General features: G+C 37.3%; 2 protein-coding genes across 4 annotated transcripts in view; one reads left to right on the top strand and one right to left on the bottom strand.

Annotated features, from left to right (window-relative positions):
* The window catches only part of SMIM43 (small integral membrane protein 43), a 45,715-nt gene extending 34,864 nt beyond the window's left edge, over positions 1-10,851 (bottom strand). Inside the window, exon 1 of one of the 3 annotated variants that reach the window (XM_074341437.1) lies at positions 8,819-10,851. The gene's annotated coding sequence lies outside the window, so the exon portion shown is untranslated. The remainder of the gene's footprint in view (positions 1-8,818) is intronic. The other 2 variants (XM_074341446.1, XM_074341457.1) reach the window with 2 other exon arrangements.
* Positions 10,852-10,884: 33 nt separating this feature from the next.
* Positions 10,885-20,334, top strand: EXOSC9 (exosome component 9). The gene is made up of 12 exons (XM_010952589.3): positions 10,885-11,056; positions 11,412-11,506; positions 12,263-12,382; positions 12,499-12,601; positions 13,427-13,564; positions 14,230-14,312; positions 15,496-15,628; positions 16,745-16,833; positions 17,494-17,640; positions 18,208-18,392; positions 19,884-19,962; positions 20,187-20,334. The coding sequence occupies exons 1-12, from the start codon at positions 10,991-10,993 to the stop codon at positions 20,269-20,271; spliced, it is 1,323 nt and encodes a 440-aa protein (XP_010950891.1). The 5' UTR covers positions 10,885-10,990; the 3' UTR covers positions 20,272-20,334.
* The last annotated feature ends 227 nt before the right edge of the window (positions 20,335-20,561 follow it).

Raw genomic sequence — 20,561 nt, 5'->3', positions numbered from 1 at the left:
AGCTTAATTTCCTTGCTATATTTAGATGATCAGAAATTATTAAGGAAAACATGCATTTGGAAAGCTTTGCTGCAAAGAAAATGACCTATTTTCAAAGCCCAAGTATAACTCAGAAATTCACATGTATAAAAAGTTTTAATTTGTCAAGGGGTTCAATGTATAAAAATTCTACATTTTCTTTTTTTTAATCCTTTAAAACATATGGTTTAGTTAAAAGAAATAGGATTTATTTAGATAGCAGAAGAATGTCAGATTATATGACTCATATCCTACCTAAATTTTTCTGTTCCTGTTGGAAAATTTCCTCTAACAGATGAGTAATCTTATTTTATGCTGGATCAGCCCCACAATTTGATATAGTTATGGGTTTGAAATAGGAGTGCTAGTTGTATGATTCAAATGCTCTTTGAGTACAATATAGTTATCCCATTCCTTTAATAAAAAATTGAAATTACATAGAAGATCTCTAACAGTCTTTATCACTAATGAAGTATACCAGTGATGTAAATCAGATTTTCATCCTGAATAGAGTTAGAAGTTCCCCAAATTCAAAAAAAAAAAAAAAAAACCCAGGAAAAAGGTAAATATGTAAATAATAAGCTTGACACTGATTGCAAGCAAAATCTAAAATAGATTCTCAAACAGATGGTCTGTGAGCTTTTAGAAATGTAAGATGTGACCATCAGAAGCCAGCATGGTCACAGTACAAAAAATTTTGCTGGGTAATCCAATGTCCTATCAAAACAGAGTTATTGGACTAATGGGTTTGCAAAGCTGATATAATATACACAAGGGGACCTAAAAAGGTAAAACTAATTGAATTTTTTTTTAAGTTACAGAAAAATAAAACTAATCAAACTATTCAGTCTTAATCCAGTATGCAGGTATTCTATTTACTATGATATAATTAGTATGACTTTCAAATATTTTTTGAGCACTTACTTTGTGTCTTGCACTGTGCTAAGTGCTTATACATCACCTCTTAATACAGTTCTACCTATGAGGTAGAAACTATTAGTTATCAGGGAGGAAAGGAGGTGGGGAGGGATAAATTGGGAGTTTGAAGTTTTCAGATACCATTATATGTAAAATAGGTTACAAGATCCTACTGAACAGCACAGGGAACTATATTAAATACCTTGTAATAGTCTATAATGAAAAGGAATATGAAAAGGAATATACGTATGTATAAATGAATCACTATGCTGTACACCAGAAATTGACACAACTGTATTTCAATAAAATACTTATTTCACACACACAAAAGGCAGTGGAGTGTATGGCTTAAGCGCACAGACTTGCAGCCACTCAGCATCCATTCAAATCCTGACTCTGTCACTTAAATGGCTGAGAAACCTTGAGAAAATCACTTGATCTCTGCCTCGTGTTGATCATCTGTAAAACGGGGATGGTAATAGTAACTCCCTTGAGAAGAGGCTATGATGATGAAATGAATTAATGTACGCAACACCTTAGAAAAGTATCTGGCACATCATAAATGCTATATGAGTGTCAGCTGTTAACAACTCCATTTTGGAGAAGACGACGCCTCCAACACACCAGTTTCCCAAGTCAGGATCTAAACTCAATGCTGATGCAAAAGCCCATGCCCTGAACCTCTATAAAAATTACACTTTTAAAAATGTGTGACATTCTTAGATCATTTCAAATAACCCTTGACATCCACCCACTTCTCAATATCTTTGTTTTAACAATGTACCTTATACCTAAGGTATTTGGGAAGCTATTTCTGGGCTCCTGTTCTGAAACTTCCTAGAAGCCAGAAAAGCTTCTTAGGAAATTGGGTTTGCAAATTTGAAGGCTACAACCTTCACATTTCAAAAGACATATTATTATACCTCTAGAGAGTGACATGTGTTGACCTCATTTAATAAAGAGTAAATATTGTAATAGAGGAAACTTAGTTAAGAACCGCAGCTAAAGTTTATTATTGCTAAATATGGGCCAAGGCCTGTTCTAAGTGCTTTTCACATATTATTTATCCCCATGACTACTTTAAGAGGGTATTATCAGCCCCATTTTTTTTCCCAGAGAGGTTTACACTTGCCCAAGGTCACCCAGCTGTCAGGCTGAAGCACTGGGATTTAAAACAGATAGTTGGATCCTGGGCTCTTTATCGACTAAACTCCCTTTCATGGAACCACGTCCAGGTGTGCTGAGTACTTGCCGAAGAACCTCAGAGTCACCCTATTTGTTTCCAGTGAGCTTCCTCACAGCCTATTTGGTGATTTAGAATACTGAAGTCCGCTGACTTAATCATTCATTGCCCACGTTTGCAGGTTTCCTCTAACGCCTCCCTGTCACAGAGGCCATCTTCCTGATGACGCTGTCTGCACAGTGACCTCCCAGCCACTCTCCTTCACCCACACCTAGTGTGGCTTTACTTTTCTTTCTCTCATTTGTCAGTGCCAGGCACTTTTCATTTGTGTGTTTGTTAATTACTTTAGTGTCCCCCTGTCTCTGTAAGATAAGATCCAAGGGGTTTTGTCTATTTCTATTTTGTTTACTACTTTATCCCAGTACTTAGAATAGAGCCTGGCACATAGTATGTTCACAAAAAATATTTCTATAAATGACTGAATTCTTACATATTTTTACTATACAGTCTAATTTTATCAGTAATATCAGAAACAAAAATTAAATAAAAATGCCACGATTAGATGTAATATATGATCTCTATTAATTTCAGTCTCTCCTTCCAGTCCCCATTTCTAAGCAGATACTATTTCTTTTTACATATATGTACTCATACCAGAGCTTCCATTATGCCTTTTCAGATAACGTTATCAGATCAGATAAGTCCAATGCTGAATGGATTTTTGTTTGTTGGTGACTTTCAACAAATTATACTTTCAGGCTCAGTTTTGTGTGTGTGCGTGTGTGTGTGTGAGTGTGTGTGTTTTAAGTAAAAGCAAAGTTGGTCAAGGATTTTCCATTTGCGTATAGAAGTCATTTTTTCTCTGCATTTTACATCGGCCAAGGTAGAAATTACAGTGCCAGTTCAGTAGCGCTTAACTAAAACAAGATACTTGAGATACAATCTATGCTTTCCTTTCAGGCCACCTCATAGAGATCATTAAAATATTTCCTGATCCCAAAAGAAAGCATACTTCAGTGATACAGATCTAACAGATCTAATATTTCTTCATAAAATATTTTAGCAGTATTTTGATGAACTCAGAGGTTGTAAAAAAAAAATGTCAAATGGAGACTTTCTTTGCACTCTTAACAAGATTGGCCAGTGAAATGTGAAATCCAGATGTAGTGCTTACCTGAGAAGAGTCTGTGGTAGAAATTGCATTAGCTAATGTTGCATCTTAGTAGCTTAAACAAATATTTATTATCTCACAGTTTCTGTGAGTCAGGAATACAGGCACAGCTCAGCTGGGTCTGCTTAAGGTTCTCTCCAAAGGCTGCAATCAAGATGTTGGCTAGGGCTAGGGTCTCATCTGAAAGCCTAATTTGGGAAGCATCTGTTTCCAAGCTCATTTATGTGACTGTTGGCAGTATTCAATTCCACCTGTCATGTGGACTGTGGGTCTTGATATCCACAAGGCTGCTGGCTGGAAGAACCCTTGGCTTCTCACCACATGAGCCCCCCAACATAGAAACTTGCTTCATCAAAGCCAGTAAGGGGGAGAGTCTGATGAAGGATGCAAGCTGCGTTCCACCTAATTACAGAAGTGTCATCCCCACAATGTTGAGATTTTCTATTGGTCAAAGGCAAGTCACTGAAAGGTAAAGGATTACACAGGCCCTGAATGCAAGGGATCACTGGGGCCAACTGGAGTCTGCCTACCACTGAAATACTATTTCAGAGTATCACATTTTTGTTAAAGAGATGAGACCATGTGATACCACCTTCTGGCCTTGGCTGTCCACTGTGACCTCACTGGAGAACGAGTAACATCTGGTGTTTTCCCACTTCTGCTGAAGCTGCACTTCTGAAACAACCTAAGCCTTTCTTCCTAGGCAACTTTAGGAAGAGGAAAACAGGCTGAAAACAAGAAACACAGCAGAGACTTTTCCTCCTAAGCCATTCATTTGAATAAAGAGTTGGTCAATGATACAGGTGCAGCATCCCTGTACTTTGGGGCTAAAGGAGAGTGGTGAATGTTGTACAAATGACAAAGTCTGTGAGAGTGTCTCAATCAAGAACCAACATCACTTCTGCACGTACAGCTTCTCCTATTGCTTGTTAATAAAAGCTCGATACCAATCTCACTCTTGCCTGTATGCAAGCTTTGGGATTACAGTTGGATCTCATCATGTCTCTTTGCATTAATGAGCCCTACTTCATGGTTGTACTTCTAATTGTGTGTAAAGTCTAAACATAAGAATTAAGTTTGGATAATCTAATTATAGCAGCTTTCTCTTCTATATAAATGTCAGTGGCAAAGTAATCAAGTGAGGAAAGTTAAGATCTTCACAGAGAAAAGAAATAAATGGGCCCAGTGTTAACGTGAAGCTCATACACTTGGCATAGAAATGGATTTCCATTTACAAGAAGTAGCTCAGTGCAGTGGTTATGAACACAGTCTCTTGAGACAGACTGCTTGGGTATGAATCCTGGTTCTGTGATTTGCTGGCTGTGTGACCCTGGACAAAGCACTCAATTTCACTGTGCCTTGGGTTTCTCCAACTGTAAAACAGAGATTATATTTTACCTACCTCACAGGGTAATTATTAGGATAAATACTTATAAGTGCTTCAATCAAGGCCTGGCACATAGATTCTTTAATGTAAGAAACATGCATGTAACACTATTTTAAGTTTTTACTTCATGTGACTTCTAGTTTCTGGTCCAGAATGTAGTTAGCTTGGAAGTGGTCACTCCTGTCCACACGACAAGAAAAAAGCTGAAAAACTAAAAACCAATAACTTTTCTTAGATCCATCACAGAAGTAGGGTCACAGGACAAATCCTGCCACAAAATGTGGAGAGGCAGACAGGCAGATACAGAGAACTGCAGTTTTCCAAAGCAGACACTCACATATAGAAACTTCTATAGGAACCAGCCTGTGGTAGGAAACCTAAGATGTAATAGGCTACTTTCAGGAGGCTCAGTGTAAACAGGCTGAGAGTTAAAAACTCCAGGAGGGAGGCTCTCACAGGGTGGCTCCTACACTTCTGTGAGTTTTACCTCCAGAAACCCTACCAGACTCTCACACTGAAGATTGGGGGAAAAAAATCTCTTCATGCTTCTGGCAAGGGGAGGGGCCATTTTGATATAGGACCAGAACACTCTGTTCTTCTTAACAAGAACTGCCCCCAAGAGAAGCTGTTTCCCCAGAGCCCAACAGCTTGGGGTTTTACCAGAGCCTCACTAACCTGAGAAAAGAGAAAGACCCAACTCCATCATCTCTCTAGCCTTATGGTCTCACCAAAGGACCACTTGTAAAGGTTACAGCCCAGGGGCCCTGGCACACTAAAAACCTGAGACCAAATCACAGAATTGTAAAATGTCTCCCCTCCTCCACCTTACCAACATGTCATAAAATGGCTACATATCCCAGTTACTTTTATCCAGTACACGATGCCTGGTTTTCAACAAAAAATTACAAAGCGTACAAAAAAACAAAAAATATGGTTTGAAGGGATGGAGCAAACATCAGAACCAGTCTCAGATATGGCAAGGATATATATATATAAAACAGATAAACAAGAAGTTCATACTGTTTAGCACAGGGAACTATATTCAATATCCTGTAAATTATGGTGAGGAAGAATGTGAAAACGAATATATGTATGTTTATGTATGACTGAAGCATTGTGCTGTACACCAGAAATTGATATAACATTGTAAACTGGCTATACTTCAATAAAATATATATATAATATAAGAAAATTTTTAAAAATATGCTAGGGCTTTAATAGAAAAAGTAGACAATATGCAAGAACATAGGAGACAATCTGTATGATCTGGGTTTGGAGGTGACTTTCTAGATACAACATCAAAAACATAATCCATAAAAGAAGAATTGGTAAGTTGGACTTCATTAGAATTAAAAACTTCTGCTCTGTGAAAGACACTGTCAATAGAATAAGACAAGCCACAGAATGAGAGAAAATATTACAAAAGTCATATCTAATAAAGTTTTATTATCCAAAATTTGCAAAGAACTCTTAAGACTCAACAACAAGAAAATGCAAAACTAACAAATGGGCAAAATATCTGAATAGATACCTCACCAAAGATTTACAGATGGCAAATAAGCATATGTATTTGCTCAACGCATGTTCAACATCCTATGTCATTAAGGTCTTGCAAATTAAAACGAGATACCACAATAAACCTTCCACAATGATCAAAATCCAAAACACCAGCAACAAATGGTGGTTCAGATGTGGAGCAACAAGGACTCTCACCCATTGTTGGTGGGAATGCAGAATGGTGCAGACACCTGGGAAGGCAATCTGGCAGGTTTCTTAAAAAGCCAAACACATCCTTATAGTACAATTTAGCAGTTGTGCTTCTTGGTATTTACCCGAATAGTTGAAAACTTATGTCCACACAAAAATCTGCATATGAATGTTTATAGCAGCTTTATTTATAATTGCCATAACTTAGAAGCAACTAAGATGTCGTTCAACAGGTGAATGGATAGACAAACTATGCTACACCTTTACAATGGATTATTTAGTAATAAAAAGAAGTGAGCTATCAAGTCACAAAAAGACATGGAAGAATCTTACATACATACTCTTAAGTGAAAGAAGCCAACCTGAAAAACCAAAATACTGTATGATTCCAATTATATGACATTCTGGAAAAGGCCAAAAAGAGGCAGTAAAAAGATCAGCTGTGGCCAGGGATTAGGGGAGAGTGAGGGATGACTAAGTGGAGCACAGGTAATTTTTAGGGCAGTAGAACTATTTTGCATGATACAGTAATAGTGGATATATGTCATTATACATTTGTCAAAACCTATAAAATGTACAACATCAAGAGTGAACCCTAATGTAAACAATGGACTTTGCGTGATAATGATGTGTCAGTGTAAATTCATCAGTTGTAAGAAATATACAGCACACTGATGGGGGACATTGATGGTGGGGGAAGCTGTATGTATGCAGTCGGGGGAGGCGGGGTATATGGGAAACTGTATTTTCCACTCAAATTTGCTGTGCTCTTAAAAATGCCTATTAAATTTTTTAAATCCATGTTGTCAAAATATAGCTCAGGTTTAGATTGTAAATGAAAGTTATCCTTTTGAAAAATGAGTAAAGAGCAAGTTGGAAATCATTGTTTGGAAGCCACAACTTTGCTGGCACCCATCGCACTGCCTAGCACACTGTAGGTCCCTAATTCCTTTCCTGCCTCTCCCTCAACCCAGAAATCTATAAGCCCTCAGTTAGCAGTACCCCTGGGGAAATTGGAGTGGATGACACCTGCAAGCATATTTTGCTTTTATTTTTTTGCTTTTTTTTCCCCCAGTGTAGATGATCTTTATTGGCAGGTGTTAAGGGTGCAAAATAGTAACAAATCCAGAGAGATGGGAAGGGAAGTGGGGCATGGCTCTCCTCCTCCACGTGAGGACCCTATAAACAGGCCAGTGGGATGGGAGCATTTGACTGTTTCCACTTTGGACCCAGCACCCACAGCGATGGACAAGACCGGGTGTATCTCTTTCTCCATGAGATTTGGATCAGGGCTCCTCCAACTTTCGTGTGTATATGAATTATCTGAAAAGGTTGTTCAAACAGATTGCAGGGCCTCTTCTGCAAAGTTTCTGATTCAGCAAGTCTGGAGTAGTACCCGAGAATTTGGATTTTCAACTACCCCCTGGATGCTGCTGCTGGCCAGTGGATCACATTTTAAAGTCACAAGAATTTTGATCGTTTTGAAAGATAAAATCTGCTCAGTAGACGTTCTGGAATTTATAAAAGAGGAGCTTGGGACCAGCAATCTGGCTGAAAGGGACTGAGGAACTTCTTGGAAGGCTGTGTTTGCTTGGCAAGCACGCCGTGTTTACTTAGAATCAGAGCTTAGTTGGAGGGACTAGGGTGAGGGAGACTGTGAGGGGGGCCTGAGCAAACCAGTAGCCCATGTTTTATTTTGCTCTCAGAGAGTTTTAACAGTATTTGGATCCCTTTAGATAGGTCATGTGTCTTGTAGGGAACCATGGTCCCCATCACTTCTGGCAGTCCCATAACTGGTCACCTTCATTCATTTATAATCTGCCTGGACCCTGGAGCCATTTGACTTTGTAAGCCCTGTACTAGATGATCCTTCAGACCCCTTATAGCCTTAAAATTATGAGATGTTATCTGTAGACTTCTCTTTTATGCAGGAGAGGAAGTTACTACTAACACAGAAAAGCGCCTTTGCCACCGGTTATTTTCAACTACATATCTTCACACTGCAATGAGGAAGTTTCAGGTAAAAATAGCTTCATGAATACTCTAATTCCCACAACAATATAATCTAAGATGAACACAGGCATCTTCCTTTAAGAAGACTTGGTATATAAAATTAGAGATAGAAATTAATACATGTATGAATAAACAAGGCAAAATATAATAGTTTAGGGTTGCCAGATTTAGTTTAAAAATATAGGATGCCCAGTTACACTTGAATTTCAGATAAACAACAAATTATGTTTTAGTATAAGTATGTATGATGCAGTATTTGGGGCAAATTGAAAACGCTTATACTAAAAAAACTTGTTGTTTATCTGAGATTCAATTGTAACTTAGCAGCCTGTATTCTATCTGGCAATCCATACTAGTTTCCTATTGCTGCTTTAACAAATTATTTCAAACTTAGTGGCTCAAAGCAACATAAATTTATTACCTTACATTTCTGAAGGTCAGAAGTCTAAATGTGTCCCCAAGGCGATGTTCATTTTGGAGGAGGAATCCATTCTTTCGCCTGTTCCAGTTTTTAGCTGCCCACATTCCTTGGTTTGTGGGCCCTTCCTCAATTTTCAAAGCCAGAGATATAGCATCTTCTCTCATCACTAACCTCTGTTTCTGTTGTCTCATTCCCTTCCTCTCCCATCTCCCTCTTATAAGCACCCTTGTGATTACATTGGGTCCACCTAGATAATCTCCCCATCCTGAAATCCTTCATTTAATCACAGCTGCTGAATAACTTTTGCCTTACATGGTAACATAGATTCCTGGAATTAGGACAGGGCATTGGGGGGGCATTATTCTCATAATAGTTATTTGAGTTACAAGTTTAAGCCACAATTATACATTCTACTTTTATTATTTTATTTCTAATTCTATTTCAGATATGATTTTATTTGTATAAATCTAATTGGCACAGAATTTTTCTGGAATGTAGTCATTGTTTAGACACTAAACCGCATAATTTCCTACAGATTTTTATCAGTGGGTATGAATCTTCTTTTCATAGATGAGATCAAAGGTCTTCTGTCACATGCCTGAGACAGAGCCATATTCATACTTTTCTTTGTGTCCTGAATTACCCACACATTACAACAATCTGAGTGCAGTGGAAATCAACGTATCCCCTGCTTCTCTTCCCTCTCATTTTGTTGTATTTATTATAAGCTGAAGACTGATATTTTTTTATTACTCTGAATATATAGGAAACATATAGGAAAAAATAATAATAGGAGAAATTATTTAAAAATCTTTTCAGATATTAACTACGTGTTTTCCAGGATGAGTCTTGAAAAACAACAAGTGTCTTCTTGAAACACTTTCCTTTCCTGCAGATAATATCCTGTCTGCTCCTCCCCATCATGAAGGACTTACTAACTCAAATGTCACCTCTATAAAGTGACCTCTTCCTGCAAGTAGCTCTATTAAAACAGCATCCTCAGTCTCAGAATTTCGTATGTGAAATTGTTTTACTTGTGTAGGTTTTCATTGTTTGTCTCCAAAGAGAATGGAAATTCCTATGGAACAGGATCTTGTCCACCCTGTTTATCCAGCACTTGAATTATTCTTGGGACACAGGAGGCCCTCACAAATAATGTAAGTAACTTACAGAGTACATGGATTGCATGTTTTTCATGTTCGGTACAATAAATTACATGAGATATTGAACATTTTATTATAAAATAGGCTTTGTGGTAGATGATTTTGCACAACTGTAGGCTAATGCAACTGCTCTGAGAACGTTTAAGGTAGGCAAGGCTAAGCTGTGAGGTTCCTAGTTTAGGTAATGTCTTTTCGATTTAGGATGGGTTTATCTGGACATAAATTCCATGTAAGTGAAGGAAGATCTGTACTATTTGATACTGCCTCTCCCCAAAAGCCAAATGATTGGCAACATGAACACACTTAAGTTTCTCTGTGTCTATAAAAATAAGTTTATACCTTAAAATGACTGGAGGAACTGTAAAAAAAAATAAATAGCAACTCTTGTTTCATCCAATGGCAGCTATAACACCATTAGTTACAAACTGAAAATATTCTCAATTCTTGTCAACTCAGGTCTACAAGCTTTCACCGTCAGCCCGTATTAATGCCCCAACTCACCGTCTCAACTTTCTTCTCCCTCCTCCTTTCCACTTACGCCCTTTCATTACAGCGTTTCTCCAAAGAATCTGATACAAACTCTGCCTCTGCAGCTTTCTAGCGGTCAGCCCTCAACTTCTCATCTGTAAAACAGCAATACCTGTCTAGCCTATCCTGCTAGAACCGAGGATACGATGAAGAGTGAGAGTGCTACACTGATACTAATTTCTATCACTGGTGGTTACTTGGGATCCTTTTCTCCCCTACACTTCAAAATAAAAGAAAAAAGACCTCTCCGTTCAGAATTCAGCCTCCCTAAGCCCTTCGGCTTCCCTCGCCCAGCTCGGCCCTTTCGAACTTCGCTTTGAGCCTGCGCACTAGCGCGCTCAGCGTTTGCTTTCCCACCGTCAGCCGCCGCGCTTTGATGACGTAAACGTCCTGCGCCGCGGTGCGAGCAGCGCGCGTGAAGTGGCTCGGATTCTCTTTTCCCCACGGAGTCCAGTGCCAGTGGATCCCTTGACCCGACAGCATGAAGGAGACACCACTCTCAAACTGCGAGCGCCGCTTTTTACTCCGTGCCATCGAAGAGAAAAAGGTAAACCGGGAACTTGGCGCTGCAGGAGCGCTGGGGTCGCACAGCGGCCCGCGCGCAGCCTTCCGCTTTGGGCGTACGGGCAGGCCCCGGGAGCCCTTGGGGCTGCGATCGACTTGTTCCCCAACCCCACAAAACAACCCCCACCCCGCTCGAAGTATTTATTTGTCTCCAGTGGAATCTTTTGAAGGCTCTGGTCACTACAGCCACTCAATGCCCAGGCACCAAGTTTCCACTCTCCTATGTGGAATGGTTAGGATCCTACTTTTCTCCTAGTGCTTAGCCCAGAGCCTGGCACAAAATAACTGCTCAATAAATATTTGTATTAGGAATAAACGAGTGAATGTTGTGCTTACAGCGGCTGGATGGCAGACAAACCTATGATTATAGGAACATCAAGATCACATTTGGAACAGATTATGGGTGCTGCATTGTGGAACTTGGAAAAACAAGGTAACAATAGGTTCAAATTAGGTATAAGCTCAGTAGGGAGAAATTTAAATTTATTGATTCAGTTTACAAAGTAGCTGAGAAGTCTGGATAGTACTTTCAGTTGCCAAAAATAAGTGTATTTTCTTTAATGCAAGACTTTGGTTTTATCGTCACACTTTAAATTTTTAATCAGGAATATATTTTTTCGTCACACGAGGATCACATAGCTCTTTCTGACCTTTAGGAATTATATATATGACCAGCAGTGATTGCACTGAATTTGTTCCTGCATTTGTTGTCATTAAATAGGGCCTGCTTTCCTCCTTTTCTGGAATGACATGAGAAATAGGTTTTTAATATTCACTTGGAAGTTGTGAGGATATTGGTCAAATAATGTTGCTGAACCTTGCCATATGAAAACTACAGAAGTCTCAAGTGTGCATGCCATCTTTTATCACTAAATGTTTGTTTTAGAAAAGAGAAGTAATGGTCATTGACTCTTTTAAAAATCTGTGGAATAGTCAGTGTTGTAATGAGAAATGTTTTTTCCTGTCATCTCTTTGGGTATGCCAGCCATGTGTTTTCTTTCTATATACATTCTACTACTATACTTTATATGTAACTTCAGCCTCTAATGATATAGCATGGTGAACATGTTATTACTCAGCACAGTATAAGATTGAAACTTAACAGGTGTCTGTTCTAGACTTCCTTTTTTTTCTCTTTAATTGTAAAGGAAGTACATTTAGTTAACAGATTTGTACTTTATCTTTGCAGAGTTCTTGGACAGGTTTCCTGTGAACTTGTTTCTCCAAAACTCAATAGGGCAACAGAAGGTATTCTTTTTTTCAACCTTGAACTCTCTCAGATGGCTGCCCCAGCTTTTGAACCTGGCAGGTATTTAAATTTTTTTCTTAGGCTGCTTTAGCCAGAGGAGAGCCTAACAGGGGTGAACTATTGTTTTAATGCCTGGTGTTATATTTCATGACCTTAGCCCATTCCTATTTTCATAGGCAGTCAGATCTCTTGGTGAAGTTGAATCGCCTCTTGGAAAGATGTCTAAGAAATTCGAAGTGTATAGACACTGAATCTCTCTGTGTTGTTGCTGGTGAAAAGGTGGGGAATATGCCCAAAGTTCTTAATCTTAGGATGAGTATTATCAGTTCATGGATCCCTGTATCTAGACTTTGATTCTCAGAGCTTCAATTAACTCAGTTTTATACTAGTTCACTTCACATCGTATGTTCCTCAGTGCTACCCATAGAACCTTGCGTCATGTCTCCCTGAGGGGGCAAAAAACATTGGTGGAAGTAGGAACTTGGATTTGTATACAAATTTCTTATTCAAAGAACATGTGGCTTTTCACATGTTCTCATCTATTTTTTTTATGTTATTTAAGTGAGTTGATAGAAGCAGGTAATGTTTTCCTTTCTTTATGGATGAAAAACTGAAGAACTGATTAAATCTTTCATTCGGGTAGGTTTATTGACTTATACAGGGCCACATAGTGAGTCAGTGGTAGTCTGACATTGGAAATCTTACTCTCAGTATATTGCACTGATACTTCCTATTTGCGTTACTTGTAAGATTATCATAAATACTGCCAAATAAAACCTGAGTTTGTGGTTTTTCATTAAGGAGACACAATTAAAACATAACTAGTCTTGCAGTTAGGAGAATCTTTGCACTAAATATAGAATGGTTCTGTTTACTCAGAGTAGATATTTTACTGTTGTCAAATGACTCATAGAGAAATGAACTATTAGTATTTCAGATGTTGGTCTGGCTTAACATTTTTCTAAATATATTTTTATTGATACAATAGAAAGAGTAACTGCATGTTTTAATAGCAAGAGAAAAATTTGCACATAGTGTTACTTTTCTTTATAAATAACCTCTGGTGTGATTTAGGATTTAGTCTTGTTTTAAATTCACATTCAGGTTTGGCAAATACGTGTGGATCTGCATTTATTAAATCATGATGGAAATATTATTGATGCTGCCAGCATTGCTGCAATTGTAGCCTTATGTCACTTCCGAAGGCCTGATGTCTCTGTCCAAGGAGATGAAGTAACACTGGTAAGCTCCCACCATGTGAGCCAGGCTCCTTCTTATGAATGAATGAATATCCTTGATGTGCAGACAACTTGTATTTAATGAAGCCCCATAGTAAATGGCAATTAGATATGTCCTAAAATTTATTCACAATGCAAAAACTAAATATGGTCACAGGTGCCCTTGAAATCACTCAAATCTCCTGTGTTGACATGTTTGTCAGTGAAAGCACACTCTAGTTCTAGAATAGAACTAGATGGCTTCTTTGCATTGAGCATTAGATGAAGTGGTTGGCTTATGCTTAGGGGGCATGTGTGAAAAATACATTATTTTCATGTGTTCCCAGTGAGATGCTTGTGCTTACTCTGTGCCAAAAACCCATTAGAAACAAACACCTGGAAGGTGATAGTTACACAGCTATATATTTACTAAAAAGTGAATAATTTACTAACAGTGAGGGGATTTTATGGTTTGTAAATTATACCTCTATAAAGCTTTTTGACAAATGCGTAAAGTTTTAAGGCACATGAATGGCAAAGTCAAATAGGTAATCGCAAAAGTTATTTAGGTACTCACTGAGGATTCAAGGGATTTTATTTTTTATTTTGATATTTGTTGTACAAGATGATTTTTTTTTGTCTGTTTATAACTTAGTGGCTGTAATTATTCAAACTTTTATTTTCACACAGTACACACCTGAAGAACGTGATCCTGTCCCATTGAGCATCCACCACATGCCGATTTGTGTCAGCTTTGCCTTCTTCCAGCAGGGGTAAGTCTCATCCTTGTCATGGGCTGAAGTTATAAATGCAGCCATGAACTTTTTTGTTCTGCTCAGATGTGCCGTAGACAAGTGAACAAACCCCTCCTTTAATACTAAAGCACCTTATAGTTTTTTCTTTGTAAGAGCATCAGTTGGCAAAGCACTTTCTCAGTGGAAGTGAGAAACTCTCCCATAATGAAGAGGCTTCACGTTTGTCTTTTCATGGCTTTCTTATAAATTTATGCATTTACTGCAGTGTGGTAGTGTGTGTCTTTCCTAGAGATGTACAGATGTTAGGCTCTAACTTGGTAAAGTGTGATGAGAAGTACTGCGGATTAATGGAAGACAGAGGACTTTGGAGCTTACCAGATGAAGTAGTTATAGGAGCACGTCACATGGGGGATGGTTCACAAATGGGAAAAAAATCTAGTTTTCTTCAGCTCTACAGCTGTTTCTTCACAACTCACTGCTAATTCACCCTACAACAGAAAACCTGGAAGCTTAGGTCCATGTAAGTTGTCTTCAAATGAGAGCTCAAGCCTTAAATTTCTTAATAAACAAAGAGGGGTGTAAATATTTTAGTAACTTTATGAATAAGAACTGGAGAAAATCTTTCATTGTTCAGTCATTGTATAGAATTTTATTAGCGGGAACTAGACCAGCACTGTACAGTAGAATTACATGAGCCATGTATGTAATTTTAATAGCCACATTTAAAAGGTAAAAGGAAACAGTTAAAATTAATTTTGATGTATTTTATTTTACTTAATATATCTAAAATATTATTTTAACATGTAATCACTATCTTAAAAATTATTCATGAGATATTTTACATTTTATTTCTACTAAGTCTTTGAAATACAGTATTTTACATTAATAGTACATCTCAATTTGAACCAGCCACATTCCAAGGACTTGACACCTTGAATAAAGGCTAACATTGCACAGTGTGGAAATAGTGTTTTTTTTTTAATGAGCTGGTAGAACCTGGAAGAAATTCAAAGTACAGGATATTAGGGAAACTTTAAAATTAATGTTATAATAATTCTTTTGTCTCATTTCACATTAAAGTGACTCACATTCATAGGCTCAGAACTTCACAGCATTGACTTTATTATAATGCTGTCTTTTTAAAAACTTCATTATGTTAAAATTGACAAGCATTCAGCCTCATATTTAACATTTATTTCAGGACATACTTACTGGTGGATCCCAATGAGCGAGAGGAACGTGTAATGGATGGCTTGCTGGTGATTGCCATGAATAAACATCGAGAGATTTGTACCATCCAGTCCAGTGGTGGGATAATGCTGCTGAAAGATCAAGTCAGTGCTTTGACTAGTATTCCATTAAGAACGGCTCTCTTCCTTTTAGAAACTTTTTCTTGTTTTTTAACTGAAATCCAACAAAGATATTTTCAATGACAGATTCTAGGATGTGTTAGAATCTGGCTTCAGTACTGTCGTTATGCTCTGTTGACTTGTGGCTACAAGGGGTCCTCCTTGCTCCCTTGCTGCTCCCATAGATGGCCCTGCAGAGTCTAAACCTTCAAGGTAGAGGAATACTTTTTTCCTTCCAGTGAGGAAAGAAATTTATATCCCTATTTTTTTTTAAGTGTAAAAAAGTAGAAATTGGGGTAAAAATATGGTTTGACTTTGGGAATTTGTGTGCCGTGAGCAGTTGTTCTCAGACGCAGCTACGTGCAGGATTCACATGGGGGCTTGTAGGAGATAGACTGCCATGTAGCACACAGTGCAGGTGGCTAAGAGCACAGAAACGGCTTAGTTTGGAATTCCAGCTCTGCTTTACACTAAGTGACCAGCAGGTGATTTCAGGTTTGTGCCTCAGTCTCTTTATTTGTGAAACAGGGAATAATGTTACTGTCAACACCCTCTTGTTAGGAGGATATAAGAATAGATATGGGCATATTGTACCGTGTAACATACATTAAGTGTGCAGTAAATGTTAGTGTCTGTTATCATCATCAGTCATTATTACCAGCATCGTGACCACTACCAGATAGATCCCTGTTTCCAAGGATTCTAATCCATTAGGTCCCTGAGGCCTGGGAATCTTTACTTTATAAAAGCTTCCTGGGGGTTACTGTGCAGCCATGTCTTGAACAGAACTGTGGATCAGTCATACAGAAAGTAAGTTAGTGCATCCCTGAACATGTGTGTCTGTGGCCTCTGCTGTGGTCACTTTTACATTGTCATAGAAGAGTTTTTGGGTGAGTTCCCTTGACATCATCTAAAAATAACTCTCACATCTTGACTTAATTTGTGTTTACATTGTATTATGTTCATGTTCGTTGTATTATTATGAAAAAAAAGGCTTAATTTTTAAAGGTCAAAAAACTAATCTCACGTTTTTTGTTTTGTTAGAGAAAGCTGTTTGATTTATTGTCTCTAAATAACAGAATTCACTTATTTTATAAATAGGTTTTGAGATGTAGTAAAATAGCTGGTGTGAAAGTAATGGAAATTACAGAGCTAATACAGAAAGCTTTGGAGAACGACCAGAAAGTTAGGTAAGTTTAATTTTTTTTAGAACTGAATGGTCTTTTTATAGATTTTTTTCTGTTAAGGACCTTTCTTACACAAGCATAACCAGTTTTTACACTCAGTCTTTCCTTATCTGTTAATCTCAGTTGCATGTACTAAATGTTTTTTGAAAGTTAATGAAACTATTTGTTATATTGTATTACAGTTTGAACAGTCTGAACTGAAAAGCCACATAACATTTTTCTTTTAGAAAAATTAACATTTTCTTAGGAAAAAAGAATCTGATAACTCACATTAACAGAGAGAACACAAACTGGTGTTGATTACAGTCTCTTCTTACTGTGTGACATTAAGCAACATCGATAACCCAGCAAGCACTTCAGTGTCTTCTTCTGTAATATGGGAGGTTAATGCCTACCTGGTAGGGCTGGTTTGAGGATTGGAGAATAATATACTTTAAGCCCATAGCATGTGCCTGGCACATGATTTAATAAGTGGTTAATTATAGTAACTTCTTATCGCTCTTGATAGGCATAATAAATTGGTGAGGTTAAGTTACTTAATTTCTCACCCAATATTTCTCATCTATCAAAAGGATAAAATAATTAACTTTTTCCCCCCTTCCTATCTTCTCTCCCATCTCTCATTCCCCCTTTGCTCCCCACTCCCCCAAAAAATCCACACAGGAAAGAAGGTGGCAAGTTTGGCTTTGCGGAGTCGATAGCCAATCAAAGGATCACAGCATTTAAAATGGAAAAGGCCCCAATTGATACCTCCGATGTAGAGGAAAAAGCAGAAGAAATCATTTCGGAAGCTGAACCTCCTTCAGAAGTGTATCTTTATTGGATTTTTTTTTTTTCAGTAACAAAAAGATTCTCAACACTTTTGGCATTATTAGGGCTCTGTGAAGTGTTTGCATACTGAAATTTATTTTCTGAAAACATTTAAGATACATTAATGTTTTATTATATTAAGTTGATGGTATAACATTCACCTTCTCTTCATCTATCCTACAGAAACCAGAAATTTCTCTATTATAAGAACCAATTTACAGCATTTCATTTTCCTTTGGAAAATTGTTCTTTAATCTCAGTGCATCAAGTACTTCATACACTGTTACACATTGTTCTTAAAGTTCATTCATTCAACACATTTATTACAACTAAAATGTTCAGAGCCAGTGTGTCTCTTGATATTTCTCACCCATTGTGTCCATAAAATCTTAACCAGTTACACATTTTTCTTCTTCATTGTTCAGCCATAGATGCTTAGTAAATCTTTTTTCCTGAGAATTTGAGGCACACTTCCATCAGTCTTAAAGTAGAAAACTTCTATTCATCTTTTTCAGCACTGCATCAAATAGTGATATTTTTGTTATTCAATTTACTTAACTTGCTAAGTGTTTCTAAACCTGTGCTATGGACCCCTGGAACCGCCCAAATTGGAGAGGGAATAGAAAACTCCTGGGGTGACCTTGAAGACTCTGAAAAGGAAGACGATGATGAAGGTGGCAGTGATGAAGCAATCATTCTTGATAGTATAAAAATGGACACTGGAGTAGGTATCTCTAATATTGGAAGCCAAGGTATGTGATACTTTATGGCTATGTGTTATATATATACACACACACATACACACACACATATATGTATATATATATGTATCTCTATGGATCTTACTTTTATATTAGCAGTTACTTTTTTTAGAGGGGCTAAATATTTTGTAATTTCAGCTTAACTGTTGAGGCTAACTGCAATCTTAACTCCAGTTCTTTTCTAAAGGAATATGCTTATCTCTGTGGAGTGGTGGTATTCTTTGGTATGTAAATGTAGAGGCATTTTTAAGTTTTTTCCTTCTGTATATTTATCTGGCCAGTTTTAAGGGGATGAGTTCCTTAAACTCATTCCTGCATATTTTCCTTTGTGTAGTTTCTAGACTCAAAACATAAAGAGGCAGTATCATAACGTATTAGTATTAGGAATGTTCTGTATCTCTCTATACCGTCCAGTATAGTGGCCACATGTAGCCATTGAGTAGTGAAATGTAGCCTGTGTAACCGAAGAATTCTAAATTTTAACTCTAGTCGATATAAGGTTAAATAGCCACGTGTGGCTACCATGTTAGACCGCTGTAGAACATATACAATTCTAGAGGTACATAGATACTGGTAGTGCTGGATGTTCCTTGTATTCTGAAAGCAGTAGAACTAGAGAAATTGTTCTTACCTGTGGATGTTTTTATTTTTAAAACCAGTTTCTTCCTTGGCTCATGCTGGAAAATAATCATTGTTTTTTTATGTACTAAAAACAGAAATCATACAAGGAAGGATCTAGGAAGTAGGCTGGTGGAGAACTAAAGGATACACGTACCAAATGTCTAAACTTGGCTGAGAAAATAGTAAAGTGTAATGCACATACCTGCCTGCCTTCAAGGAAGATGATTACCTGTAAACACTAAGAGCCTGCTGGGGTTTTTTGTAAGGGAAAAAACAAAATTCCTGTTGATTGGGGACCCCCCTCCCCATTCAGCTTTACCAGTGGTTATTTCTATTTAGTATTATTCTTCCAGACCTTGTTCCATGTATTTATTTACTATATATTTATACTGATATAAGCTGGTTAAAAGTATGAATGAATCTTTAGTTTTCCCATGTCATCACAGAAATACTAAGATAATCGGGAGGATGGAGTAGGTAAAACATTTCTAAAGCATATGAACAAAGTGAGAAAGTCTACAGATGGCCAGTAATGATTTTAGAATGTATATGCCTTTTGACCCAGCAATTCTGCTTCTAGGTATTTTCCTTCTAGTTTTGTTTATAATATGGAGAAATTAAAAATTTAGATCTTCAAAATTAGGAAATTCTAACAGAGTAGCTAATTTTGAATACATTTTTCAGAGCTCCAAGGAATAACCTGAGGGAAGGGAAGAACTAAATAGCAGGTCTATAAGCCTCTACCCAGAGTAGCCTGGGCTCTGCCTGAATGGAAATGGAGCTTTAGAACCATCAGTATAATTCTGTGTGGAAACTTTCCAAGGGATTACTTATATTCCTTTCTCAACATTTTTCTTAAAGATGCCCCTATAGTACTCTCAGACAGTGAAGAAGAAGAAATGATCATTTTAGAACCAGATAAGAACCCGAAGAAAATAAGGTAACAAATTTCTGGTTTATTTCAAAAGTATATATGTATACATATACTTAAAGACTTCTTAGAGGTTTGCTGTCTGGTTTTATTGTCATCTTACTCTACTGTAAACAAAGACAGCTTTTTCATTAGCAGTTTACAGTATTCTGCGGTCATGGTTTAGATCCCCAAAATAGGAGGCAAAATGGTACTAATATACTGTTAAAACTATTAATTTACTTTGTTCACAGAACACAGACCATCAGTGCAACACAAGAAAAAGCACCAAGTAAAAAGTCAGTGAAAAAGAGAAGAAAGAAGAGAGCTACTAATTAAAGTTCACATAGTTGTGTATTTGTGTATGTAACTATTAAAAAGGTATTTATTCAGTGCTAACAACCTTGGGTATTATTTTATTCACAAAATCCATTATAAAATCAAGACATTTCTTTATATAGTTTTTTTTACATTATGATTTTTAAAATAAACCTCTGGAGAACTTTTAAGACAAGTTTTAAATAACTGTCACTTTGGTATGTAAAGTGTACAAGTTGATGAATGAAAAAGCATTTTCATAGTGTGTACAAAGGCCTGAAAGAGATGCCCCAGGTCAACCAACTGACCCA

Source organism: Camelus bactrianus, chromosome 2 (assembly GCF_048773025.1).
Source record: "Camelus bactrianus isolate YW-2024 breed Bactrian camel chromosome 2, ASM4877302v1, whole genome shotgun sequence".
Classification (NCBI taxonomy): Eukaryota; Metazoa; Chordata; class Mammalia; order Artiodactyla; family Camelidae; genus Camelus; species Camelus bactrianus.
Note: the sequence above shows the minus strand (reverse complement) of the source record. Positions and strands in the feature narration are given on the sequence as shown.

What these genes read in the sequence shown, in the direction of transcription:
- EXOSC9 (XM_010952589.3), top strand. Translation starts at nt 10,991, where the DNA reads ATGAAGGAGACACCACTCTCAAACTGCGAGCGCCGCTTTTTACTCCGT. An exon ending in GTGTTGTTGCTGGTGAAAAG is followed by an intron (nt 12,602 to 13,426) that starts GTGGGGAATATG and finishes ATTCACATTCAG; the next exon opens with GTTTGGCAAATACGTGTGGA. An exon ending in AAGAACCCGAAGAAAATAAG is followed by an intron (nt 19,963 to 20,186) that starts GTAACAAATTTC and finishes CTTTGTTCACAG; the next exon opens with AACACAGACCATCAGTGCAA.